Below are 23,436 nucleotides of genomic sequence, written 5' to 3'. Positions count from 1 at the left end.
CTGTCTTCACAAGCTAGACAGCGTGTATCACAGGGCTCAAAGATTCATTACAAATTGTGGATCTCTGACACATTTGGTCTGCTTTATTTGTTAAAGTCTTGTTCATTACTCACAAGACGCGTCCACACGTCGTACTGTTTCCACCCAACTGGTTTGTAAACTTTAATATCATGTTATTTACAAGCCACCTCAGTCACCTCAGTTTTTATTTATGAAGCTATTCTTAGTAAACCCCACTGTCATGGTCACAGCCACACATGGTTATGTTTTCCCAAGCCACACTCTCTCATCACACAGTTGGTTTGATTCTAAATTTGTTGAATTGCTTTTCACTTTGCATTGTTTACTTTAAGTGTACATATTGTAGCATTGTATGGTTACACAAGGACATTGTTTGATATTAATCATCTGTTTCTTTGTCATTGAGTTATCGTGGTTGTTTGGGGAGGTTCCTTCCTGGTCGAGCCGTGGTTATTATTATGGCATTATTCGGTTAGGCCAAGCCAGTAAATATGCTCCCTCGTGTGTCATTTTGACAGGTCAGTTTGTTCACTTAACACCTTGTTTAGTTATTATATTTAGTATAGTTAAGTTATGTTGACCTTGTGTGGAGGCCTCATTATTCATCTCTTGGTTTGTAATTTTTCATGCACTTTTTGGGTAAATAAAAACCCACGGTTTTGTCCTTGTTGCCTCACTGCTTGGTCCCAAACAATCTTCTCCCTTGAGCGTGAAATATGGAAGTTATAATATATGTTCACAGGACTTTTTGAGTCTTGTGTCTGAAGTCAGAACTGCTTTGGGGAAATAACTTTTAGGTTCTCTGCAGCTACAGCATCGAGCAAATCTGCAAAGTGATCTAAAGATTTAACACATGGTGACCTTGAATGTGTTTAAAACCATGGTGAAATCATTGAATCCAGGCTATTCTGTTAAACTCACTTTGATGTGCTGTTATGCAAACTTTATTTGTTATTGAAACTCTGTGTTGCTGCTATTCTTGGCCAGGTCTACCTTGTAAAAGAAATATTTGATCTCAATGGGACAAAACTAAAAATAAAATCCAGTCTATTCTTCCACTAGGTGAGTGAAAGCCTTGCTAGCTTCCACTTTCTAATAAAAACTGAATAGCATAATGGCTCCTCCTAAATGTCGAATGCTGTAAAGGAACAGATGTTTAAATCACAGTGTAGGCTACAGCGCTATATCCATAGGCGCTGACAGCTGGTCTCCTAGCAACACCAGCCCTCAGATGTCAGTCAAACCCTTCCATGGGAAACACCCACCCTGAGGCTTGAAGTTTAGACAATGTTTCCCCAACTATGTATAGAAAATGTATTATCCTCTTTTGAAAAATGGAAAGCCGAGCACAATGGCTGCTGCATCATTTATATTTCCTCACAGACAAAGAGAAGAGAAAACAAGTTTCATTTTTTTTACTTTAAAGACCCGACCGGTGACATTTTTACTTATTGAAACATGTGACTTAATGAAAAACAAGCATTTCTTTTCTTAAATTAAAGAGCTAAACTTCTCATATATTACATTTTGTCTAGCAGCCGTTCAAAAGCTCTTTGTGTTTTTTGGTGTTGCGGACACATTTCAATTGAAGTTCAATATCCAGCCCTGTACACACTCCTATTGAGGCTGGCTTTTCTTTGTTGTTTGTTGTGGAATTACCGCTGAAGAGTCAAAGACATCTATTCTGACTTCCTCTGCTTTGATCGACACACCAGGCGAGAGCCATCTTATATATCCAGAACAGATGTTTCAGATCGTTCATACAGGTTTCAGTCCTGTCCTTTGTTTGCATTGGGATCCTTGATTTTGTCTCATGAAGCAAAAGAAAAACAAACACATACTGCTTCATAAACCTCACCGGTTACAGACAGCACAGTCCAGGTGCCATTTTGCAGCTCATCCGTGGGCTCATCCAGTAAAAGGATTCGACACTCATACAAGCCCTGGTCACCCAGCTGCAGGTCCTCCAGCCTCAGGTCAGTGACTCGTACCAGAGACACCCGCCCTGCAGAAACACAGTGCAGGTAAAAAGGTGAAAGGGTGGACGTGAAGGGCATGAGACAGGCCTACCGCACGTGACGCTGATTTCACTTGTCATCAGGTCTGAGCTGTGTGTAACTTTCAAAGTGAGAGGCTTTGCTGTGCTGCAAAAGAACATTGTCCTCAAACGTTGCCCGAAACTGCCGCACACCAAACACACACACACACACACACACACACACACACACACACACACACACACACAAACAACAGCAAACACATGCACACACAAGTGAAAGAAATGTGATCTCCTGGTTGCCAGGTGACGGCTCCCTCGAGCCGGAGCGCAGCTCGCAACATCAACTCTTTATCTTTTCCAGTCTGCAGCCCACATCTTTTTGTGTCCTTCTAGTTTTCACACTTTATCAGACAGACAATTGTGCAGTGACCTAGCAGCCTTGGAACAACACGGCTGAAGAGAAACTGTCAATGAAAGCATTATTAAGGACGGTCGTCTCTCTGCACCATCTCAGAAATACAAACATGAAAACAGCAAACACACTGCGGCGTGGAAGCCTCGGTGCCGCTGGGATGGCTGTGTGGCGATGGTAATTATTAACAGAGGCTCTGATTTCTCGTGACTGTGGCAGGGAGGGACAGCCCTGACAGTGAGAAAGAACCAGGAAGTTGGAGTAGGTATGTTGGCAGCGATAACACACCTTATTTACTTTTCCAAGCCGCCAAAGGGGACTAAATCCACAGGGGAGGGAGGGTAGGGAGGGTTAAAGTAGAGCAAAATACACATCAGCAAACACTCGGGGGATTAGTGCATTTCAAAATCCTACCCTTTGACCCCTACCCCCCACCCCACCCCCCCATGTTGACTGGCTCAGTGTGATATAGGTCAGTATAGCACCTTAGAGGAAAGGCTGTGCTGAGGCAGGGATGTTGTGTGGAAAACGTGACTGGGAGCCAGATAAAAGGAAAGGAAAGGGTGGAGGTGAAGTAAGACCTTGACCCAGCGCCATGACTGCTGCCATTTAAAAAAAAAACCAAACCAAATCGTATGACTGCATGAGATTTGAATGCAAGGTAAATTGGGTGTGAGAGGGAGAGAGCAGAGAAAGAGAGAGGGAAATGTATGTGTTTCTGTGTTTATGCGGTGTATGTCAGAGTGTAAAAACAAGTGTGTGCACGCATTCAACACAAGCTTTAGTGAGTTCTCCGTGCGCAAACAAATGGAGATTTTAGTTAAATTATGTAAATTGAGCTTTGAATTGTTTCCGTAAATAAAAACAAACATTTCCCTGCTCCTTTTAATCCGAGCTCACTTGTAGCCACCAAAGAAAAATCAAGAAATTCAAAGCTTTTATGAAGATAAAAGAAAAGGGAAATGCATTGTTGTCGCAGTTTTTGTTAGCAGTTACTGATTATAATGTACATTGCAGAATGTGCTGCAGCACTGCTAACTGTGTTACTGAATGCTTTTTCATTTAATTTTGGACCTAATTTAATTTACAAATGTATTCTGTATCCCACAATTATCATTTGCACCCCCTCAACATCAGTGTTGGACCTCACAGATGCTGCTGTGGCTGGATGGGAGCAAATCTCTGCAGCCAGATTCCAAACCCTGGTGGAAAACAAATAGAGGCAGTGAGAGCAGCAGATTAATGCCCGTGGTTTGGGAATAAGGTGTTTTTGAGCATGTAGTGTATTTGTCATGGAAACAGAATGAATAAAAAGGACACTGAACTGTTTGCTGAGGTCATTTGACAAATACACAAAGAAAATGCCGACTGCTGTTGGTTGTTAAAAGAAAAACAATTCTGCTTTGGATTATTCTTACACCTACTTTCTTTATCAAACAGAAAGAATACAACTGTACACCAATCCACGTCTCTCTCTTTCACCAAACTCAGAATAATGTCAGCCTAATTGTCTTGTTAACTCATAGTAAAACAAACTTCAGTACAACTCAAAGGAAAAAAACCCAAAACCAACCAAAGCCATCCTAGGCCCTGATCACACAGAAAGTGTTTTTGCAGCTGGAGGTGCCTTTTGGTGATTGTTTTTAATGAGAATGAAGCTTTTTGCTGGCAGTTTTTGCGCTGCGACATGCCTTGGGTTTCTGCACTCTCGCTGCCTGGTGTGTTTTGCCCTGAACTCTGAACTCCTGGAAAAGAAAAAACTTAAAATCAGAGCAGAAAAGCGCCCCACGTCATCTTTTTTTCGCCATCTTTTTTCCCCATTTTTCAGTCAGATGATTTGAGAGGCGGACCTTCTGTGGTGGTCACAACATGAAGTTTAGAAGAAACTGGTGGTAGCAGTTGCTGGATACCCATAGCTATACAACTATATGATAGACATCAGGTTGTCAAACTGCCTCTGAGTCATGCTTAAAGGATAACTTCGGTATTTTTCAACCTGGGCCCTATTTCTCCATGCATATGTGTGCGTATGATTCATAGGTACAACTCGTTTTAAAATTGGTTCAGTATTGAGGGAGGCAGATGCAGCCGGCAGCCGCGAGGTAGATATGGGGGCAAATGCGTCCCGTATAAGTTTGCGCATTAAAAGTGCTTTTTTTCGCCACTGACCGGTTCAGATCGCCAGTGTTATCTCTGTAAATAGCATACCAAGCATTTCCCTTACCCTTCACTTGCTCTGGGCTGTGACGTCATCTCGCGAGAGCTTTGGTGTTGCCGGAAGAAAACACAGGAGCCATGCTGAGCGCCACTCCGAGTGGCGCTGGTTGTCCCGAAGTACATTGAGAGTTTTACTGCATCGACTGAAAATAATGGTTCGTGTTTGTGCTTATCCGAATTGCAAGAACAGGATGTCGCGCAACACCCTGTACAGCCTTCATAGGCTGCCTTTGTTGGACGGCGAGATGCTGAAGTTGTGGCTAGTTGTGCTACAAATGGATGCTAACACTCCTGTCCAGACACTGCGCTTTGCAGACCATCGGGTCTGCAGTGCTCACTTCTCCCAAGATGACTAATGCCAGCCGAAGAAGAGAAGACATCCAATCCCGAAACACCTCTTCCTCAAGAAAACGGCTGTCCCACGAGTAGAGAGAGCTACAGACACAGTGGCGCAAAGCTCGTGACATCACACAGCCCAGAGGTAAGGGAAACGTTTACTAACCTATTTACAGAGATAGCACTGGCGATCTGAACCAGTCAGTGGCAAAAAAAGCACTTTTAATGCGCAAACTTCTACGGGACGCATTTGCCCCCGTTACCGTTTTGGCTTGTTTCGCGGCTCCCGGCTGCATCTGCCTCCCTCAATACTGAACCAATTTTAGAACGAGTTGTATCTATGAATCATACGCACACATACACATGGGGAAATAGAGCCCAGGTTGAAAAATACTTAAGTTATCCTTTAAATATGCCTGGAAACGTCCATCATGGAGGCGAAGCTCCTGGACCAACTGGTGGTACTCCCCGTGATCCACCCTCTTTTTTAAGGTCTCATGTACCCACACAGATCTCCGTTTCCCTGTGCCCAACAAACTATTTGCTGACAGACTCTCACCCTCAACCAGAGCTACATCAAGTACCCTCTGCCTCAACATTTTAGGAACTAGATACTAATTACTGTGGAAGAAAAGTGGTTGATTGATTACATGGGAAGGTTAGTGTAAGGATGTGATGGGGCGGTTTCCTGGCAACAATAAAAAGGCACAGCAAGCATTTTTTTTTTACTAGTGGCATTCAAAGTGCGGTGGGCCTCGCATTTTGCAGCCTGCAAAGCAGTTTCTGTGTGATCTGGGTCTTACTGAGTCTTGTTAGCCATCTAGTTAATCAGTCCACTGTTCCAACAATCACCAACTCTGCTTTGGTTGAAATAAACCTTTAATTCGCCAAGTTATAAGTGAAAATGTGCTGCCTCTACATGTTGTTTATCCTCACAGTCTCTCTCAGCCTCTCAGCTGTCCACTGAGCAGCAGCTCTCACTCGTTCTTCAGAGCATCATGTTTTAACAAACATGCAAATACACCAAACAACAAAACAACCAACAAAAGAAACAGGGACAAAACAGTTATTGTGATATTTTAAAAGTAACATATTGCATGAGTGAAAACATGCTGTTCCACTGCTTGTTTGGTCGTTACCGCAAAACCTCACCTCAGTGAATTTGTGACTTGCTGTAGGTAGGTTTGTTTATATGGAAGTTAGCCAGCTACAACAGCTGCAATGCCATGGTACACATAAAAATGGCCGTCACTCTGACCACCCTGCTACACTGATTTGAATGGAAATGCACATTCTACTTACATTTGATTTCTTTTGTATTTGTATTCAATAAAACTGCTCTAGAGACCCCCTACAAGCATAGTGGTTAAAAGAAATACTTCACCCATAACATGACTCTTTGTAAATTATTTAGTCATGCCGTGTTACATTAAATACTTAAACTGAATTCCTTACTTGCATGTGTAGGCATTAAGCAGAATGATTTATTGATTAATTAGGGACCAAACTCTCACACAACTCGTGCAGTGTAATCCAGTCGTATGCTCGGTGCTTCCCGAACACGTGCATTTTTGCTAAACTTTGCTGAACTCACACAACCTGCAAACTTTGTTTTATTGGTGCACATTTGTCAAAGATTCACAAGTAAAATATCTCACATATGTTTTCAGTGATGAGTACAATGTCTAGAGCATGTAGATATTTAGTTATGGTGGAATACATTTAGCAAATTTGATTTTAGGCTTGTTATGTCCATGTTGCAAGTTTATAATGCTGGGTCAGAGTGCGTGGGGATACTGCACTTCTCACATGTTCACATATGGAAAAAATATACCAATAGAAATGTAATGTTTTTGATGCTTTACCATAACTAAGTTCTAAATGTGTTTGAGTTTAGACCAGATATGACTAAATTAATAAATGATTTCTGGTTGCAGTATTTGAAACCTGATCTGTATCTTATCAGTTAAAATATATATTTAACTGAATCTGTTTATTTCCGGGCTTTATTTGTTTGTTTGCCCAAATAGCTGCTTGCAGCATCAGAAACAGGTTCTGAATGTTCTGCAGTGTTTTGGAGGGTGCTTGTTGCATTGTTCAGGAACAGGGGAGAAGTGCTCCTTGAAGTGGGGATGTGAGTGCTCTGAGGAGAAGCATGTGTTCCTGTGGCATAATGGGCCAGCCAGACCGGTTTGTGTGCAGTGATATGTGTAAACAAGGTTGGGATTAAATTGCAGTACATTATTTAACATGGAAAATACTCCATCCGCTTCCCTAAAACACTTGGTCCACATCTATTTCTCCAGTTTATCTACTACAATGTAATACTCATTTGTATTATCTATTATTATTTATTATTTTCACTATTCTATTCCACAATGCCTCGGGCACAGAGAGGACTTCTCTACAGATTGCAGGATGTGACTGACACCATCCAAAATGGAGAGTGATTTTGAGATGGAGTCAAAGGAAGATGAAGATGACAGTAACATGGATAAATAAAAGCAACAACCTCCTGACTGTACAGCTGCTGATTATGTGGATATTTACTCCAAAACAAAGACGCACAAAGATGCACTGTGACAGGTATCACTGGCTAAAATAGAATTCTATCAGTCTCAGTACTGACTTATGTGCAGAGCCCTAAGGTAGTTACCACAGGCCCCAGTGCGTGCTATTGTGACGGGCCCTGGTGCATGCTAGTTACTGGTTATAAGGTGCACACACACCACTGGCAACTGTTTACAAAAAGCCAAAGGAATCTAATGTAGTGAGCTTTGCAACTTTTCCTCCAGTAGGTTTCTCTCCTTTCTTACTGCTGCTTTTGTGTTTAAAAGGCATGACTGCTCGCTGGACTTGCAGATGTGCTCAGCTTGTCAGCCTCGACAGATTTTGCACCCAAACTAGGTACTGTATCGTATCCTCTTGTCACATGATCAAGCACCGACTTGACATTACCCAACATCAACATGTATGTTACCCAACAAACATCACTGCAAACCTGTATATGACAAAAATATCCAAGAAAATAAGGTGTAAGATATTATCACCTATGCTGCTGTTTCCCTCCAGGCATCACTGGAGTTTTTCCACAAGTGAACATTTGATTTTTGCTTGTCAGAGAAAAAGCTCTGTCTTTGGGACTATCATTGCGAGGGCTCGTGGTTGAACACAGGGTCAAAGACAAAATTCAGTTTTGAAACTACAACTTTATCCCTTTTTCAACTTTTTTTTTTAGATTCAGATTCAAATTCAGAAAACTTTATTGTCTGTCGTAACAGAAAATCTTCGACAATTAATAAAACAAATACTGTTGTGTTTTCATTTATGATATATACTGTTCTGGTGATAAAACAGTTGTTCAGACAATGTGAGTATAAATACATAAGTTTTGCTACCAACTAGGCCCAAAAAAACCCTTTAATTTTCACATCAGAGTCCTCTATACCTAACCTGGAAATCCAGATGCCAAATTCGAAAATTGCACTTCACAGGAATCTGGCCCTGACGAGCAGAGCCCGCTGAATCGCCAATCGGACCAATCAGATCAGTCTATCTGACAGAGGCGGGCTCTGGGCGGGCGTAACATGATGACGACAGCGCTACGCCGTAGGAGTCGAAAAGGAAACAGCCCAGATGGCAGCTGCTGAAGGATCACGTCCATTCAATTTAGCTTTGGAAGAAACGCTAAGCCAACTACACTTATCTTTTTCCTTGCGAAAGGAACAGAAGACTGCCCTAGAAGCCTTCGCTTACAGGAAGGACGTTTTTGCTGTTTTGCCGACGGGATACGGCAAAAGCAGAATATATCAGTTAGCCCCACTGGTCGGCAAACAAATGGGGCTTAGTGCAATGAATACGTCACCTTGTTTTTTGCTCTGATTGGCCATCGTGCTATCCAACTGCGTGCAGCAGCATTTAATATGCTTCAGTTAGTGCCGCCCTTTGGGTAGGAAGGGTGTATCGGTGAGGGCCAGACTCAAAATCTTTCTAGATTTGAGTCTGGATTTCCAGGCTACTCTATAACATCTGAAAGATGCAAAAAGTGCTTGTTATTTTTCTATCATTGGGCTCTACAGGGCTAAAAGTAAAATCATCTGTGCTCTCTTCAAAGCCAGACTCCAATACTAACCAAAATCATCTCCAAGAATGCATCTGTGTGTTCCAACACCCATACTACCATACAATATAGTATGCCAGAAAAAGATTTAGTATGTCCCCACACAGTACATAGTATGTCAAATGCATTATGCCAAAAATACCAGGATGTTCCGCTACATCTGGTCTGATTTAGCAGTATGTAAGCCAGCATGCTTCTCTGGCTATTCTGACCCACAATCCTCTGCACAGTGGATGAACTGTCACATCCACTGAGCCGCAAACAGATGACAGCTTGTTTAAGTAACTGATGACCAGTCGAATAGTAATAATAGGAATAGTCATTGATTAAGTGAACAAAATGACAACAAAAAGGAAATGACATCGGTGAGTCATTCGGACTTTGTTAAGTGCCGTTTGTTTTATCTTCATGGTAACGGATATAAAAGCAAGAGGGTCAAAGCTCAGGGTGCAACGTAATGAGGAAGTAGTATGTCCTGACTGTGTGCACACTGCATGCAACAGTACGCACTTTTTAAGGTTACGTAAAAAGAAAAAGTATGCAATTTGGAATACAACCCATGTGTTTTCTTGACAAATCCCCAGTAACACAGCATGACTAACAGATTTGCAAATGTTTATTTCCTTCAAGAGTTTAAATAGACTAAATAAACGCTCCTATGCTTGATTTTATTATCCTCATTAAAACATCTGATTTTAATGTGTTTCAAACTAATATCAATGAGAAAAAACATAATTAAAAGCCCGGCTGGAAAAGAGACTGGAATCATTCCACAGATCATCATGCAGGTAACCAAATAAGAGTGAAAATGATTCCTACAACTCTCACACACTCCACCCTCCTCCTCCTCCTTCTCCTCCTCCTCCTCCTCATGTTCTGCCCTTCTCATCCTCCCTCTGCTCACTTTTTGACAGGTCCAAACTAAACATTATCAGTTCAACACATGCACACAAACGCTGACACACCCACACATTGATACTCCACACACACACACACACACACACACACACACACACACACACACACACACATTTGCTCGTTGCATTTACTATTTCCAACTGAAGCCCCCCCCTTCCCTCCCCCCCAAGGGCTTCATCCCTCAATACGCTCTCAGGTAACAGAGAAACACAAAACCATTCAGCGCTGTGACGAAACACAACTCTTTACAAATGAAAAGCTGCAGTTTGAATTGGAAAGTCTGCAGACTCGGCTGGTTTCACAGTAGAATAGCTTGTTAAATGCGGGGGTCATCATCTTTCTTAGCACAATTGCTTTAAAAGGAGAAATGAAAAATGATCTCCATTCAACTGAAATACAAATTAAAAACTTTGTGTGAAGTCATCAAGAAGCATTCGGAACTGTGATCCTTTGCAAAATCTTTTTAAATGACTCGTTTTCAACAGATTAGGCTTCTAATAATTTCAGCAAAACTGTTATGCCGGATCCTTAATTTTGTTTCACACTCTGTGCAGCTTCCATTTGCATGTTATCACTGCTTCACCGGTGTTGTGTTTAGTTGATGTTATGCCTGTATTTGGGTTTTCTGTTCTCTGTTTCATGTAAAGCGCAGAGGATTGTGACGAGGCTGGAGCTTTGAACTGCAGAAAACAATTCAAAATGACACGCTTCAAACGACATCAGCTATTGTTTGAAACGATGGCAGGTTTGAGGTCTTCTTAAAGCTCAACAGGAAGCAGACCCTTTAATGACAAAAGGAACACTGTGTCTTCTCTCAGTTTTATTCAGAGTGACGGATGCACCACAGGTATTGATTTTCTTTCTTCTGAAATGGATGCAGAACATTTTGGAAATGAAGTCTTTAAATGACAAAAAAGTCTTCTGGGGAATTATCTCGAAAGTGTCTTGTTCGGTTTGGACAGGCCTCTGTATGAGGAATTATTTAAATTCAATATCACTTCGTTGCGACATTTATGTCCCCGAGAATGTGATATTCACGGGCAGTCAGCCCACATCGTCTCCGAGGGATGTCGTCAGCTCTTGGCGAGCTGCGTGGAGGCATTCAGGTTTGGGTTAGTGAAAGAAGCAGATAAGGTTTCACTCCTCGCTGCTCTATTAAGCCCCGCCGCGTGATCGTGATCGAATTTGAATTGAGACTGCTGCTGTGACAAACACGAGTAATCTCAGTGCAAACTCTCATGTTTGTCCATGTGGGAAAGGAAGCATATTAGCCATGTTAACTGTGTGTAATGTTACAGGAGCACACACAGTCTGCTCCTGCTGATTGTGATGGGATGTGCATGGGAAGAGCTCGCGAACACTGCATTTATACAGCTGTATTTACTTTTTATAGAGTCAGCAGCTGTATGGGTGCTGAGGGACTTTCTGTCCTGTTAACAGAGCAGACACTAATCCTCTCATCTTTACTGCTCTATTACAACAAATACATTGAAACCATTTGAGCTCTTAACACTCTCGGGGGAGCAATCTAATGTATCTCACACTTTAGGAGCTGCACACACGGTCAAACACAAAGCATATTGATGGATGAGGTGGCTGGCCATCACAGAGGTTCGATTTTTATGCCCTTAATGTGACGAAGAGGAAAGAGTGTATGGAGCTAAAACAGTGACTAAGTTTTGACATAAAAAAATGACTTTGAAAAAGGAAACATTGGCACCAGGGCTGCCCCCTGACTAAGAATTTTCCTCATCGACCAATAGTTGTCATTTAGGGCCATTAGTCGACTTGTCGCCCACATGTTTACCATATTAATCCAATTATTAAATGATATATTTTAGGCAGGGCAACACAATGGTTTGAGTTGAAGGTGTGAGAAAGAATAGTATCAGTAACATTGTTAACACTGTGCTACATTACAGAGAAATACAAACCGTACTAATGAACCTTCATTAATATAGGCCTATATTTTATCTACAAGTGCACGTCACACACTGAGCGAGCCGCCTGTTAATGACGCTGTGGGCTAATGGGCATGTAGCTACTTCCATGTTTCAGATGATACGTCATGTTTGTAGTCGACCAATGAAGATGAGTTTACATATCACCTTGGGTTCGTCCTTCACCTTCTCAAAATGATCCCACACTTTGGATTTCCTGCCCGACATGTTATTAACTAGCCTGTGGAATAACCGCAGGAACCAGCCCTGGAAATTAACCTGACTCCTGTCTGACTGCTGAGCGTAGACACTTTCTTTGGCTGTCCTTTCAAATTAAATTCCCACATGGTCGAGTCATATAGGTTTTGATTTATTTCGACATGGCACAGCTCCTTATAGAGTTTCATGGGGGTTTTTTTCTGCGACTAAGCCACCAATGAAACCTTGCTGACAAGACATTAGTGCTGTATCGTAGACAACTGGACTTGCTTGAGTTCCTTGAAGACATTTCGGCTCTCATCCAAGAGGCTTCTTCAGTTCAGCCTCTTGAAAGAGAGGTAAAACGTCTTCAAGTAACTCAAGCAAGTCCAGTTGCCTACGATATCGCACTTATGATTACTATGGCCTGGATGACTGAGAATCTTCACAGACACCTTGCCGACGAATGACCTTTCTGTTCGACTAAAGCGGCGTTCATAAGGTCGGAGGTTCCGAGGTCCCGACCATTAACTCGGGGGAAAAGTGCTTTGAACAAGTGATAAGAGCACAATTTTTCACTCGGGACATCGTGCGGAATGTAGCAACCCAAGGACCCCGAGTTGACGTCGCATGACGTTACAGCAATGGTGGACTCCTTCGCTACCGGTGAGTCAAGCAAATTCTCCACTGCTACATGTAATTTGAACATTCCGTGTATAATTATACGTAGAATTAGTCACATTGCCGACACCATACATTAGTGATGGGCAAAGCAGTTCTTTAGATGTTACTGAATCACTAGAATCAGTTCATTAAAAAGATTTGTTCAAAAGATTCATTCACCGAATCCTTCAGTGCTTGGAGGAAGGAGCCCTGACTGTGCACTGCGTAGTCCGACTCACTGAACTGATACACAGTTGAGCTGCTGCTGTGTCTGCCCTGCACTGGTGAGTCTCATTACTGGCCAACCTAACATTTTAAATTTGTTTATCCGGAAACTAAATCTGTTAAAACAATGGGGAGGTGTGTGATTGTGTTCATGTGGCTTGACTCCTGGCGACATTAGCCATTAGCTTGGAGAAAACAGTCCCTATGAAAGTGTATCACTAAGAAGATATGATTTGAATCACTCAGGGATCAAGGTTACGTCGTTGACCGAGTGATTCATTCACTGAGTGATTGGTTCACCAAGTGATTCGTTCACCAAATGATTCGTCACACGGTAGGGAGTCCCTCCCTGCACCCTGGCTGCCTCACGACTCGCAAGTGATTCATCGTTCGCACAGACCAAATCGGCAGTTCCACTCCCAGCCTGCACGCTCACTGCTGAGCTCAACTGAACTGAGAAATGAACAAATCAGTTCCGGAAGTGATTCAGTTCAGTACGTTCACTCAACAGATTCGTTCTTTTGAATGATTCGTTCGCGAACGACACAACACTACCATACATTAGCAAAACGTTTTGACCTCTTCATTTAGCCAAAAAGGCTAACAACATCAGCCCAGCTCCATTGGGCTACAGATTTATGCATTCTCGTTGAACACAACACAGGAGAGCAGAAATCTTCTTGCGGGCATGCATGTTTGTTTACGTCCAAGGTCAGATGTGAGGCAAAGAACGCACTTTTACCGGAAGAAGGGGCTTTTCCGGGCTTTTAACGTCAGGTCCTCGGAAACCTCCAAGCCCTCTGAACGCAGCTTATTGTTTGGGCAATAATTCGGGGGCACCCCCCATTCGCACTGAAAAAAGTTAAATTTCTTTCAAGTTAAACTTTCAGCATGGAGTGGAGGGGCTTAAGAGGAGGCGCAAGGACAGCGTGATTTTCATATGATCTGTATACAACGGAGAGAACTTGTCAGGATCATTGCAAAACACTTCAGAATGCAGAAAATATCTAAATAATTTTCATTCCCTGTGTTTTATTTTTCAGCTGAACTTCTTTCAGTGTCAAAGTTTTCTTTTTCAAAGCCTTTTTTTTCAATGCCAAAACTTACTGCTGCTCCTCCAGCTCCACAGGAATGGTGGTTTTATAAAAGAGCCTCAGCACAGTGAATCACTCGGATAACCTGAATCAAAACAGCTAAGCAGCAGTGGGACTCTGGGTCCGGAAGCCAAACTGTTGAGACACCCGAGAACATTCGTGGCCTGAGGAGGTGAAATCCACACCACTCGATCCGCCTCTAAAGCGTTAGTTTCCCATGCTGCACCTGTTACTCCCACACCAGCCAGTACCTGTGAGAAAGCCCAGGCTCAGCATCAGATTGGACAAAACATCTTTTTCAAACCTTTTGTGTCCGTTAAGAACAGCAGCTTTCTGTTTGTCACCGGAGAGGCATGTGATCAGCATACCTGTCCTTTTAAAAAGAAGAGGGCTTTTCTGTGCAGGATGCTTTACAGCTGAGTGAAGTGTATTCATGGGCCAAAAGGGTGGGCAAATTTTTAAGGGTTTTACTACCAGTATATTGCCCTGCTTCTTCTGGAACGGACGCCCAGCGTAATGAAGTGTGACATCAGTGTACGTTGAAGGATCGTCTTCACAGTCAGCGACAAAAGGGCTACTGTCTTTTATGAGCCTGGGCTAGAATTAAAGCCTGCCCTGCTCCCACTTACGATAATTCATCAGCGAAGGTTCACCCTGACTTTATTGCTATGTAAATGTCTGTATCATATTTCCTGGTCAGGTTGGGGCGAGGGAGTGGCTCTCAGCTCAAACGAGAAAAGGCCTTGGCTCAGCTGAAAACTGGTTCTGATCCTTTGACAAACTTATACCTTAATGGAATGATTACTGTTCTTTACTGTGTGTCAGTACAACCAATGAATCTGTGATACCAAAGATCTTTCTATATTGTACTAATATAGTGGCCTGCAGGATAAGGTTGGCAATATTCTATACCAGGGAGACACAATTTGCTTTGCCCAGGGACCACTTTTGCAAAATGAAACGAGTCCAGGAGCCAAAAACATTAATCCACATTAATAATGAATTAATAATAAAACATTAATAATATTTACCAGATAAACAGCCCTGCTCTCTGGCAACTTATTTACATCTAAAGTACAAAAACAATTGCAAGTGTGAGTCAATCTTTTTCTATTGTTAATTAGAAAATGATGGGTCACATCGCACCTTTGATTCAGGCTAAATTCAGATATCACTATACTCTTAATGAAGTTTTATTGTTGCTCAAAAACTATTAAAAACATGTTACTTGGCCTCTCAGTGACACTGGAAGGCATGTTGAACACAGTCACGGCAGTCAGTAGGCGCTGTAAGAGAGGTCGAGAGGGTTTGCCATCCTCCTTGTTAGCAAAATGGCCAGTATATGTCACCCTTGTTAACCTGCCACCCGTCTCCATCCCCTGGGTCTGAACCCATATGCCGTCCTATCTGGACCCAGACCTGATGGAGTGTTTCTATTTTAACTGGTGCTTATTTTAGCAACCAAGAAACCTGCAGACCAAGTGTGTGCTATTCACAGCTTTATCTTGCTGTCAGGCAGCTTTTACCAACGGGAGACTGAAGCAGTTATCTCAAAGCCACCAGACTCCGTTGACAAAAACAATAATTTTACATAGGAGTTGTTGGTCTACTGCTGCCTCCATTGGTTAGTGTGTAAAGCAGAGAAATATTACAATACTGATATCGATCTTTTTAGGTGGCTAAAATATGTTTTGCTGCAGCCCCTCTCCACAGCAGTATTAGGTTTATCAAAGATGCAAGCAAAATTGCCAGTTGACTACCTGCAAGTGACTGTTGCTGTCAGCGTCACAGTGATTTGCTCTATCTATAAAACTTTTCATGAAACTTGCAGTCACAGTTCTGCTTACTCCTTGTGTCCTAGACAGTGTGACAATGGGGGTAAAAGGTTGTCTGGTCTAAAAAATATTGAAAAAAATAAAAGCAAATGCCCGTCTTTGGCCCTGAACACACAGAAAGCATTTGAGCAGCTGGACGCAGCTTTTTATAATCGTTTTTACTGAGAATTAATTTTTGCTCGCTGTTTTTGCACTGCGATGCGCCTCACGTTTCTGTGCACTAGGTGCCTGGCGATTTTGCCGGAGTGCTCTGAATTACTCCAGCTGAAAGAACTCCAACTCAGAGCGGAAAAGCACCTCACATCATCTCTTTTTCGTTGTCTTTTTTCCCATTGTCCAATCAGATGATTTGAGAGGCGGGTCTTCTGTGGTGGTCACGACAACAAGGCTACAGCTGGTAAACAATGGAGGAGAAACTGGTGGTATCAGTTGCTGATCTGACGCTAGACACCAGACTGCCCGAGTCATCTGAAAATATGCCTGAAAATGGCCATCATCGGGGAGAAGCTCTTTTTTTATTGTCTCATGTACCGACACAGATTATAATTTGCTTACAGCCTCTCACCCTCAACCAGAGTTACAGCAAGTACCCTCTGCCTCAACATTTCAGGAACTAGATACCAATTTATGTGATTAAAAAAAACTGTGTGGTGAAATGTGGTAAAATTGTTTCAAGTGACTAGTGACATAAAAATAATAGTTAGCATGTTAGCTGTTAGCCTAGATACAGCTGGGGCGCATAGTAGCGTCAGACCTGTTAAAACGTAAGTGAACGGCAGACCTTCAAGTGCAAAGTTAGTCCACTAAACAAGCTTTTTTTCCACAAAGACCGCCTCATATCGTTAGGATAAATGTCAGAGAACATATAGAAAACGACATGTAAACGTGTTGTCTTACCTTACCGGTGTGCTGCCATGTTTGTTTACCATCTTGCCAGCTCTAGATAAAGCCCAGCTGGATACTACTCCAGGTGGAGGTGTCTCGTCTTCGGTCACATCCAGACCTTGAAAATAAGGCTGCAACTGGTCCCATTCCTTGCAACAGAGGCATTCCTCTTCTGTGGGCACTGGGGCACAGCATTCACAGGTACACCACCAATCTCCAGAGCTACGCAGACTTGCAGCAGCCATTCCTCTTCTGTCGTCCTCTACCTGTTGCACCTCTCTCTCTCTCTCTCTCTCTCTCTCTCTCTCTCTCTCTCTCTCTCTCTCTCTCTCTCTCTCTCTCCCTCTCTCTCTCTCTCTCTCTCTCCCTCTCTCCCTCTCTCCTCCTCCGTTCTTCAATTTCACAAAGCTCTTTGTCAGTGTATTCTGGCTCAAATAAATAAGGGCGGCCATCAAACTCTGCAAAATCAAATTCCTCCTCCACAAAGTCAAAGTCTGGCAAAAAGTCAGCCATTATTTTATAAATCTTTCATAAAATAAATGAATGAACTTTTCAGGCTGCTGTCCGGTTCTGCCTTCCAGCTGTTGCTGCTTGTTCTTGCAAGATTTCAGGCACGGTATGAGATCGCTGCTTGTTCTCGCGATATTTTGGCCACGCTTTGGAAAGCAGAGCTAAATGGTAAACACACAGGTAAGGTAAGACAACACGTTTACATGTCGTTTTCTATATGTTCTCTGACATTTATCCTAACGATATGAGGCGGTCTTTGTGGAAAAAAAGCTTGTTTAGTGGACTAACTTTGCACTTGAAGGTTGCCCGTTCACTTACGTTTTAACAGGCCTGACGCTACTGTGTGCCCCGGCTGTATCTAGGCTAACAGCTAACATGCTAACTATTATTTTTATGTCACTAGTCACTTGAAACAAATTTAGGACGATAGGAGACAGGTTGAAATATACCGAAATTTCTCTTTAAGTTGCCGGAGCCTAAAGGTAATGAGTTTCTAATGATATGAGACCGAGAAAAGTTCCAGATATTCACACTGGAGCAGAGTGGGTTAACTCCTTTTACTCTGTATATTGTCCTATAGGTAGTTGGGGAAACCCATCCATCCCAGACTGTCTGAGTGTCTCACATACTGTACCAGCTTGTTCCAGCTCTTCACTGAAGCCATACAGTGCTGACACTGAGAGAAATATTTCAAACTCCATTGAATGGAAGTATTCTAGATGTCTTTTGCATCATTTTAAAAACTTCAGCCTGACATTTCCGGTATATTTGAGAACCTTGAGATCTCCACTAGAGCTTAGAATCAAGTGCAGTGGGTCTGAAAATGTTTAGCTGCACAGCATGAATTTGTAAGGACTGACGCAACAGCCAGCAAGTAAGGTTTAAAAGGTTAAATCTCTAATCGTTTCATTGTTATACCAAGCGTTGATTGTTGATGTCTGCTTTCCGGCAGTATTTAACTTGCTGAAAATCAATGACAGGTGGTAGTTAGCTGTCTGCTACCTGCTTCCACCTGAATGTTAAACAGGAGGAATTTATTTCACCCTTTTGAAGTGGTATCATCATGCCTGCTGGGGCAGTTTATTTCAAAACTGCATTTTATTCAAAACCCTACATGGCGCTCCGGCAAATTCAAATAGCCGTTGGAAAGGTCAATAGGTTGAATTTCTCTTCAGGCAGCTTCATGGAAAATAAAAAACGACTCTGACAAAGGGAAGATCTGAGCCACCCAGACATGCTTTCCTTTTGTCCACACTAGTCCCATTGTTTGTGACTTTAAAGGATAACAGGAGCAACACAAAGGTATTCCTGGTCCATTGAGGATCTTTTTCCCCACAGACTCTCTTTGTTCTTGGAGCTGTGGGCAGAAAGTGCACAATGGATGATGATGCAACGCGAGAGTCTTAGCTCCTTTAAAAGTAGCTCCCACTGTGGCTGGTTGGAAAGGCCATCAAGGCGTGGTACTGAATATTCTCTGGGTTCCAGATACTGGTTACATTCTTTCAGTGGGAGAAACTAAAGTATGTCATAACCACCCTCATTCTAACTTTTTTCAATGCTCCTCATTTCTGTGGGCTACTGATTGTGGTTACATGTTTTGTCCCTGTTTGCCTTTTTGGTTTACAATAAAATCTAAGACCCAAACATATATTAAAGCACAACTTTTAAAACACACACGGACTGCAATAAGACCTTCATCTGAATTTCTAGCAATACATTTCCTGAATTACATATACGGTGGCATTAAGGCCTTTTATTCTGATTATTGTGCCAACACAGTTTTATTTTCACTACAACAGTAGTGGTGGCTTAAATTTATATTGGATGTTTCAACAAGACCAATACCATTTTTCCACTAAAATGAGCATTTATATGCTGTTTTTTAAACATGGGAAACCCCCTATAAATAGGCGATGGATTTCTTTCCCACTGCCAGCAGATCAGAGCCGTGTACACAGCTCTGTGGTAGATGAGATGTCTTTCTGTGTTTTTGTTTTTACTAGGGATGCACGGATTATATCGGCCGATAATGGGACATTTTTGTAATTTTGCATTATTCCGCTAATAAAAATTATAGCAGATACATAGCATGATGATATGAAGCCAGACACGCACCCTGACACAGTGGGTGACGGTACATGTACCTCTAAACTTGGTTTGCAAGCTGCCAATAAACACGGAGAAGAGGAACAACCACAACTGCAGCTCACTGTCTAGTGGTCAAAACATGTTGCAGTGTGGACGTCTTTCACAGTTCCAGAGGGAAACAAAAGTTTTGCACCGAGGGTCTAATCTCAGACCACTCGACACCGATTAGACACTGCGTTGGAGGACCGTCTCCAGAGTGTTAGCACAAGATAATTAGCAGCAGCAGTTCACATCCAACACCCAGCTTTTCAAAGGCTTGACTGCTAGCCATGTGATGAGTCAGAACTGTTGTTGGTTCTTGTGGTGTTAGCGATAGTGATGTCACTTTGATTTGGTTAGGTTAGATCAGTTATATGCTTCTTTTTGAAATACAAAAATGTGAAATTATCGGTTATCGGTATTGGCTGAAAAATCCATATCGGTGCATTCCTAGTTTTTACTGGTGAGTCAGACTCTGTGTCACAAATGTGCCTGAAAACAGGGTTAGTAAACAGCAGAAAGCAGCATTTTTATGTTCCTTATTCAGTCTCTCTTTTGCTTCAAATAAAGGAGCAAAAATTAACACATCCACCCAGGTGTCATATTTCAACTACTGCAGTCATTTGTCCCAGGATCGAATGCCAATTTTAGCCTTTCCCATTCTAAACAAAACCCAGTTGTTATTGGGTTTCTGTCCAGTGGAAAGGGGCTAAAGAGTCTACAGCCATGCTCGCCGCTCTCTGAGGTTGCCCCTGGACACAGCGGTGCTTTGAGCTAAATGCTAAGCATGCAACCTAGCCAAAAATGAATGCTCACCATTTAAGTTAAACATGTTAGCATGCTAACATTTGCCTATTAAACAATAGTAATGCTGACGGCAATAGGAATGCCATTCATTTTGATTGGTCGTAAATCCAAATTGACGCAACAAAATGAAATTTATTTTGACCTCATGATGCCAAAAGACGAAACAAATTGTCATGGTAAGCCATCCAGTTGTTATTGAGACGTTTCAGTCTGGACCAAAGTGTCAGACTGAGTGACCAACATCGCCATCCATAGCCTCCAATGAGCCCTGCTGCTTACATGGCTGAGATTACTATCAGCTGCATGCTTGTAACTGCACGCCATCTTTGTGGCATTTTTAGGTCCACAGTAGCTCTGCAGTGTTCTCTGTAGTCTATGTTTCATTCATAAATATCAGTGCTTGCTTATTTAAACACGTGAAGACTTGCAAATAGACCCTGGCAAATATCCACAGCACTATGAGTTGGTTATGTGTTTTTTATAACGATACATTGGCTGATATTCCTTTTTCTTTTACACTAAACAAACATTTATTTCTATGTAAATGTGAGACTATATGTAAATTGCCTCAGATATGTTCCTGGCATTACTGTACAGAAATGTTCTTGTTACTTACCAGCCGACACATATTCCTAGGCAGATATATTATTATGATAGAGTGTGCTGGTAGTATTTGCCATGTTGATGTTTCAATCAGGATCTTCTTGCAAGTTAAAGTGTATAAAATCCCTCTTCTTTACTTTCTTTCGACATGACATTAACACAAGAGTGAAGCTCAGTAAGCAAGTTAGTCTGAAAATCAAATATTATCAAGCCATACCAAAGAAAGCTCAGCTTCAAAATAAGAATTATATATTACATATGTAGAGCAGACTTGTATATGCAGGCGACATGCTGCTTCAGACAATGACACAAAATTACAGCAATCATAGTCAACAGAAGGGTTGAATTTTCAGCTAGATTAGGTATTGTGATTTATTCTCTAGATGCTCACCTTCATATTGTGGATGGAGGCGAGGTGCGTAGGATCCAAATTTGATCAGGACGGGGATGTCGAGTCCCTGTCGAACCCACTCCACCACACGCAGGGATGCCGAGGACGCAGCAGGTGGCTCTGACAGAGGAAAACTACACTCCAACTCCACCACGCCTCCGACCTTTCCACGTACCTCCGGCCTCGCACCTTCAGCGGTCACTGTTAGGTGTGTCAGAAGCAGAATAGCAAGTTAAGGTGTACATATATATCATGGAAAAGTTTAGCTGCAAAATTTCTGTCAAATCAAATGATGGAGATACTTACAAAACAGGCAAAAAAGTGCCAGCACAGTGAAAGTCTGCAAATATGATCCCGCTGACCCCATATCTGTCACTCATACAACCTGCAGCATGTTCAATCTGTTGGCAAAAGACACACAATTGTCACAATCACATTACTTCCTTGGCCGCATGCAAGAAGACAGCCATCTGTGACAGATTTCCAAACTAAAAAGGCTACAGCAGGGCTGCCGCTTCTGTCATAATTTTACAGACAGGAGGAGAGGAGCGTTCAGATTTTTATACAGCTTTCCAATAACTGGAATTCATCCCATATCATTACACAAATGGGCAGAGCCGTCTCCGCTGCCAGAAAACTCCCTGGCCCTATATCCTTTTCTGAAAGTAAATGTCATAAATGTCACATAAATCTCTCGGGAGTCACGTGTGGAGCGACATCTAAGTGTTTTATTTAGAGCACATCAATGAAGACATTTGGCTGGAGCAGCCAGGAGACTCAGCACTCAAGGACAGAGATAAGTTAAGCTGATGGGAGCGGAGGCTATAGCAAGGCATCAAGGAGTGCAACTTAATGTCAAGATGCTGCGAACGATTCATGCCGCTCAAAACAAGCCCTGCTTCCATTTTTATCGGTAAACTGGAGGGAGGAACATGATAGGTCAGATTTAAGATACACACACACACCCACACTAGAAGGCATCAATCATTTTTACCACCAAATCACGTCCTACGGTAGAAGCTACCAGCTGTATGAAATTGCTCTCCAAATTAGTTAACGCCACACATGCTGATGGGAGGTCTTGTATCATGCAGGCCGTTTCCAGCGGGCCACAGCTGCTGCTGGTTAAGGTCAGATTTGACAGGAAATGGGCTGATATCAGCTGTACAGCCACACTGCCGTCCAGCCTCGTTTGCTTTAGCACACAACAGCATCTCATTAAACTGAGTTAATTACAGCACTCCCTTGTAAGGAGCAAAGGTTAACATGTCTACACACTCACAAAAGCAAACATCGAGAAGTGTGCCAGATAAGAGGCAGATACTGGTGCTATGCTCCATGTACACACAACAATAACACTGCGTTTTCAGCAGTGGTGAAAAGCAACTAAGTACGTTTACTTGAGTAGTTCGATTTTCTGCACCTTGTTTCTACTCAACTACATTTACTTGATAACTTTAGTTACTTCACAGATTCAGAATAATATAATACACATTATTCTAAAATAGGCCAGTCTGCATGATTAGTACTTTTACTTTTGGTACTTGATGCATATTTTATGGCTGATACTTTTTTTGCTTTTACTGAAAGAGGTATTTCAATGCAGAAAGATGTCCTTTTAATAAAATTAGGATGTCTATGCAGCAGAAAGATGCAAATAATCTGGAAACTGGAGCCACAGAACCAAAGAAAACTGAGAAAAGGACACTTTTGCCCAAGAAGGAGAAAACCTACAATTACCAGAATGCACTGCACCACACCAGACCAATAAACGCTCCCGCTGGTGGGTGATGTAATGCGAACATGTCTGTTTAATGAGTGATTGTTCTGAAAACATTTTAAGAAAGAAATAGATAACCCAGTGACAGAATCTTTGTTTAGATTTGATCAGCGCTGCCTAGTTTTTTGGCCTCCATCTTCACTGTGCAGGAAACAGTATGTCCCCCACTTCCTGTTTCCAAACTCTCACTATTATGGTGCGTTTGTTTTGTACTCGGAAGTTGAAAATTCCCAGTTCCCAGTCAGAAGTTTAAACTCGAACGCACCCTGAGATCGGATTTCCAACTCGGAAACTCAGAGCAACCGCATCAATCCCGACTTACAAATTCAAGATGGCTGCCGGACACATACATAGT

At 42.2% G+C, this 23,436-nt stretch overlaps 1 protein-coding gene across 3 annotated transcripts in view; it reads right to left on the bottom strand.

Annotated features, from left to right (window-relative positions):
• The window catches only part of igsf9a (immunoglobulin superfamily, member 9a), a 110,383-nt gene that overhangs the window by 70,226 nt on the left and 16,721 nt on the right, over nucleotides 1–23,436 (bottom strand). For all 3 annotated transcript variants that reach the window (XM_049603483.1, XM_049603485.1, XM_049603484.1), the window contains exons 2-4: nucleotides 21,608–21,702; nucleotides 21,302–21,502; nucleotides 1,880–2,026 (exon numbers count right to left, since the gene is read on the bottom strand). In XM_049603483.1, the coding sequence (XP_049459440.1) occupies nucleotides 1,880–2,026; nucleotides 21,302–21,502; nucleotides 21,608–21,668 (409 nt within the window). In that variant the 5' untranslated portion in view covers nucleotides 21,669–21,702. The remainder of the gene's footprint in view (nucleotides 1–1,879; nucleotides 2,027–21,301; nucleotides 21,503–21,607; nucleotides 21,703–23,436) is intronic.

The sequence above is a fragment of the Epinephelus fuscoguttatus genome, linkage group LG18 (assembly GCF_011397635.1).
Source record: "Epinephelus fuscoguttatus linkage group LG18, E.fuscoguttatus.final_Chr_v1".
Taxonomy (NCBI): Eukaryota; Metazoa; Chordata; class Actinopteri; order Perciformes; family Serranidae; genus Epinephelus; species Epinephelus fuscoguttatus.
The sequence above is the reverse complement of the archived record's forward strand: the minus strand, read 5'-3'. Positions and strand labels throughout refer to the sequence as shown.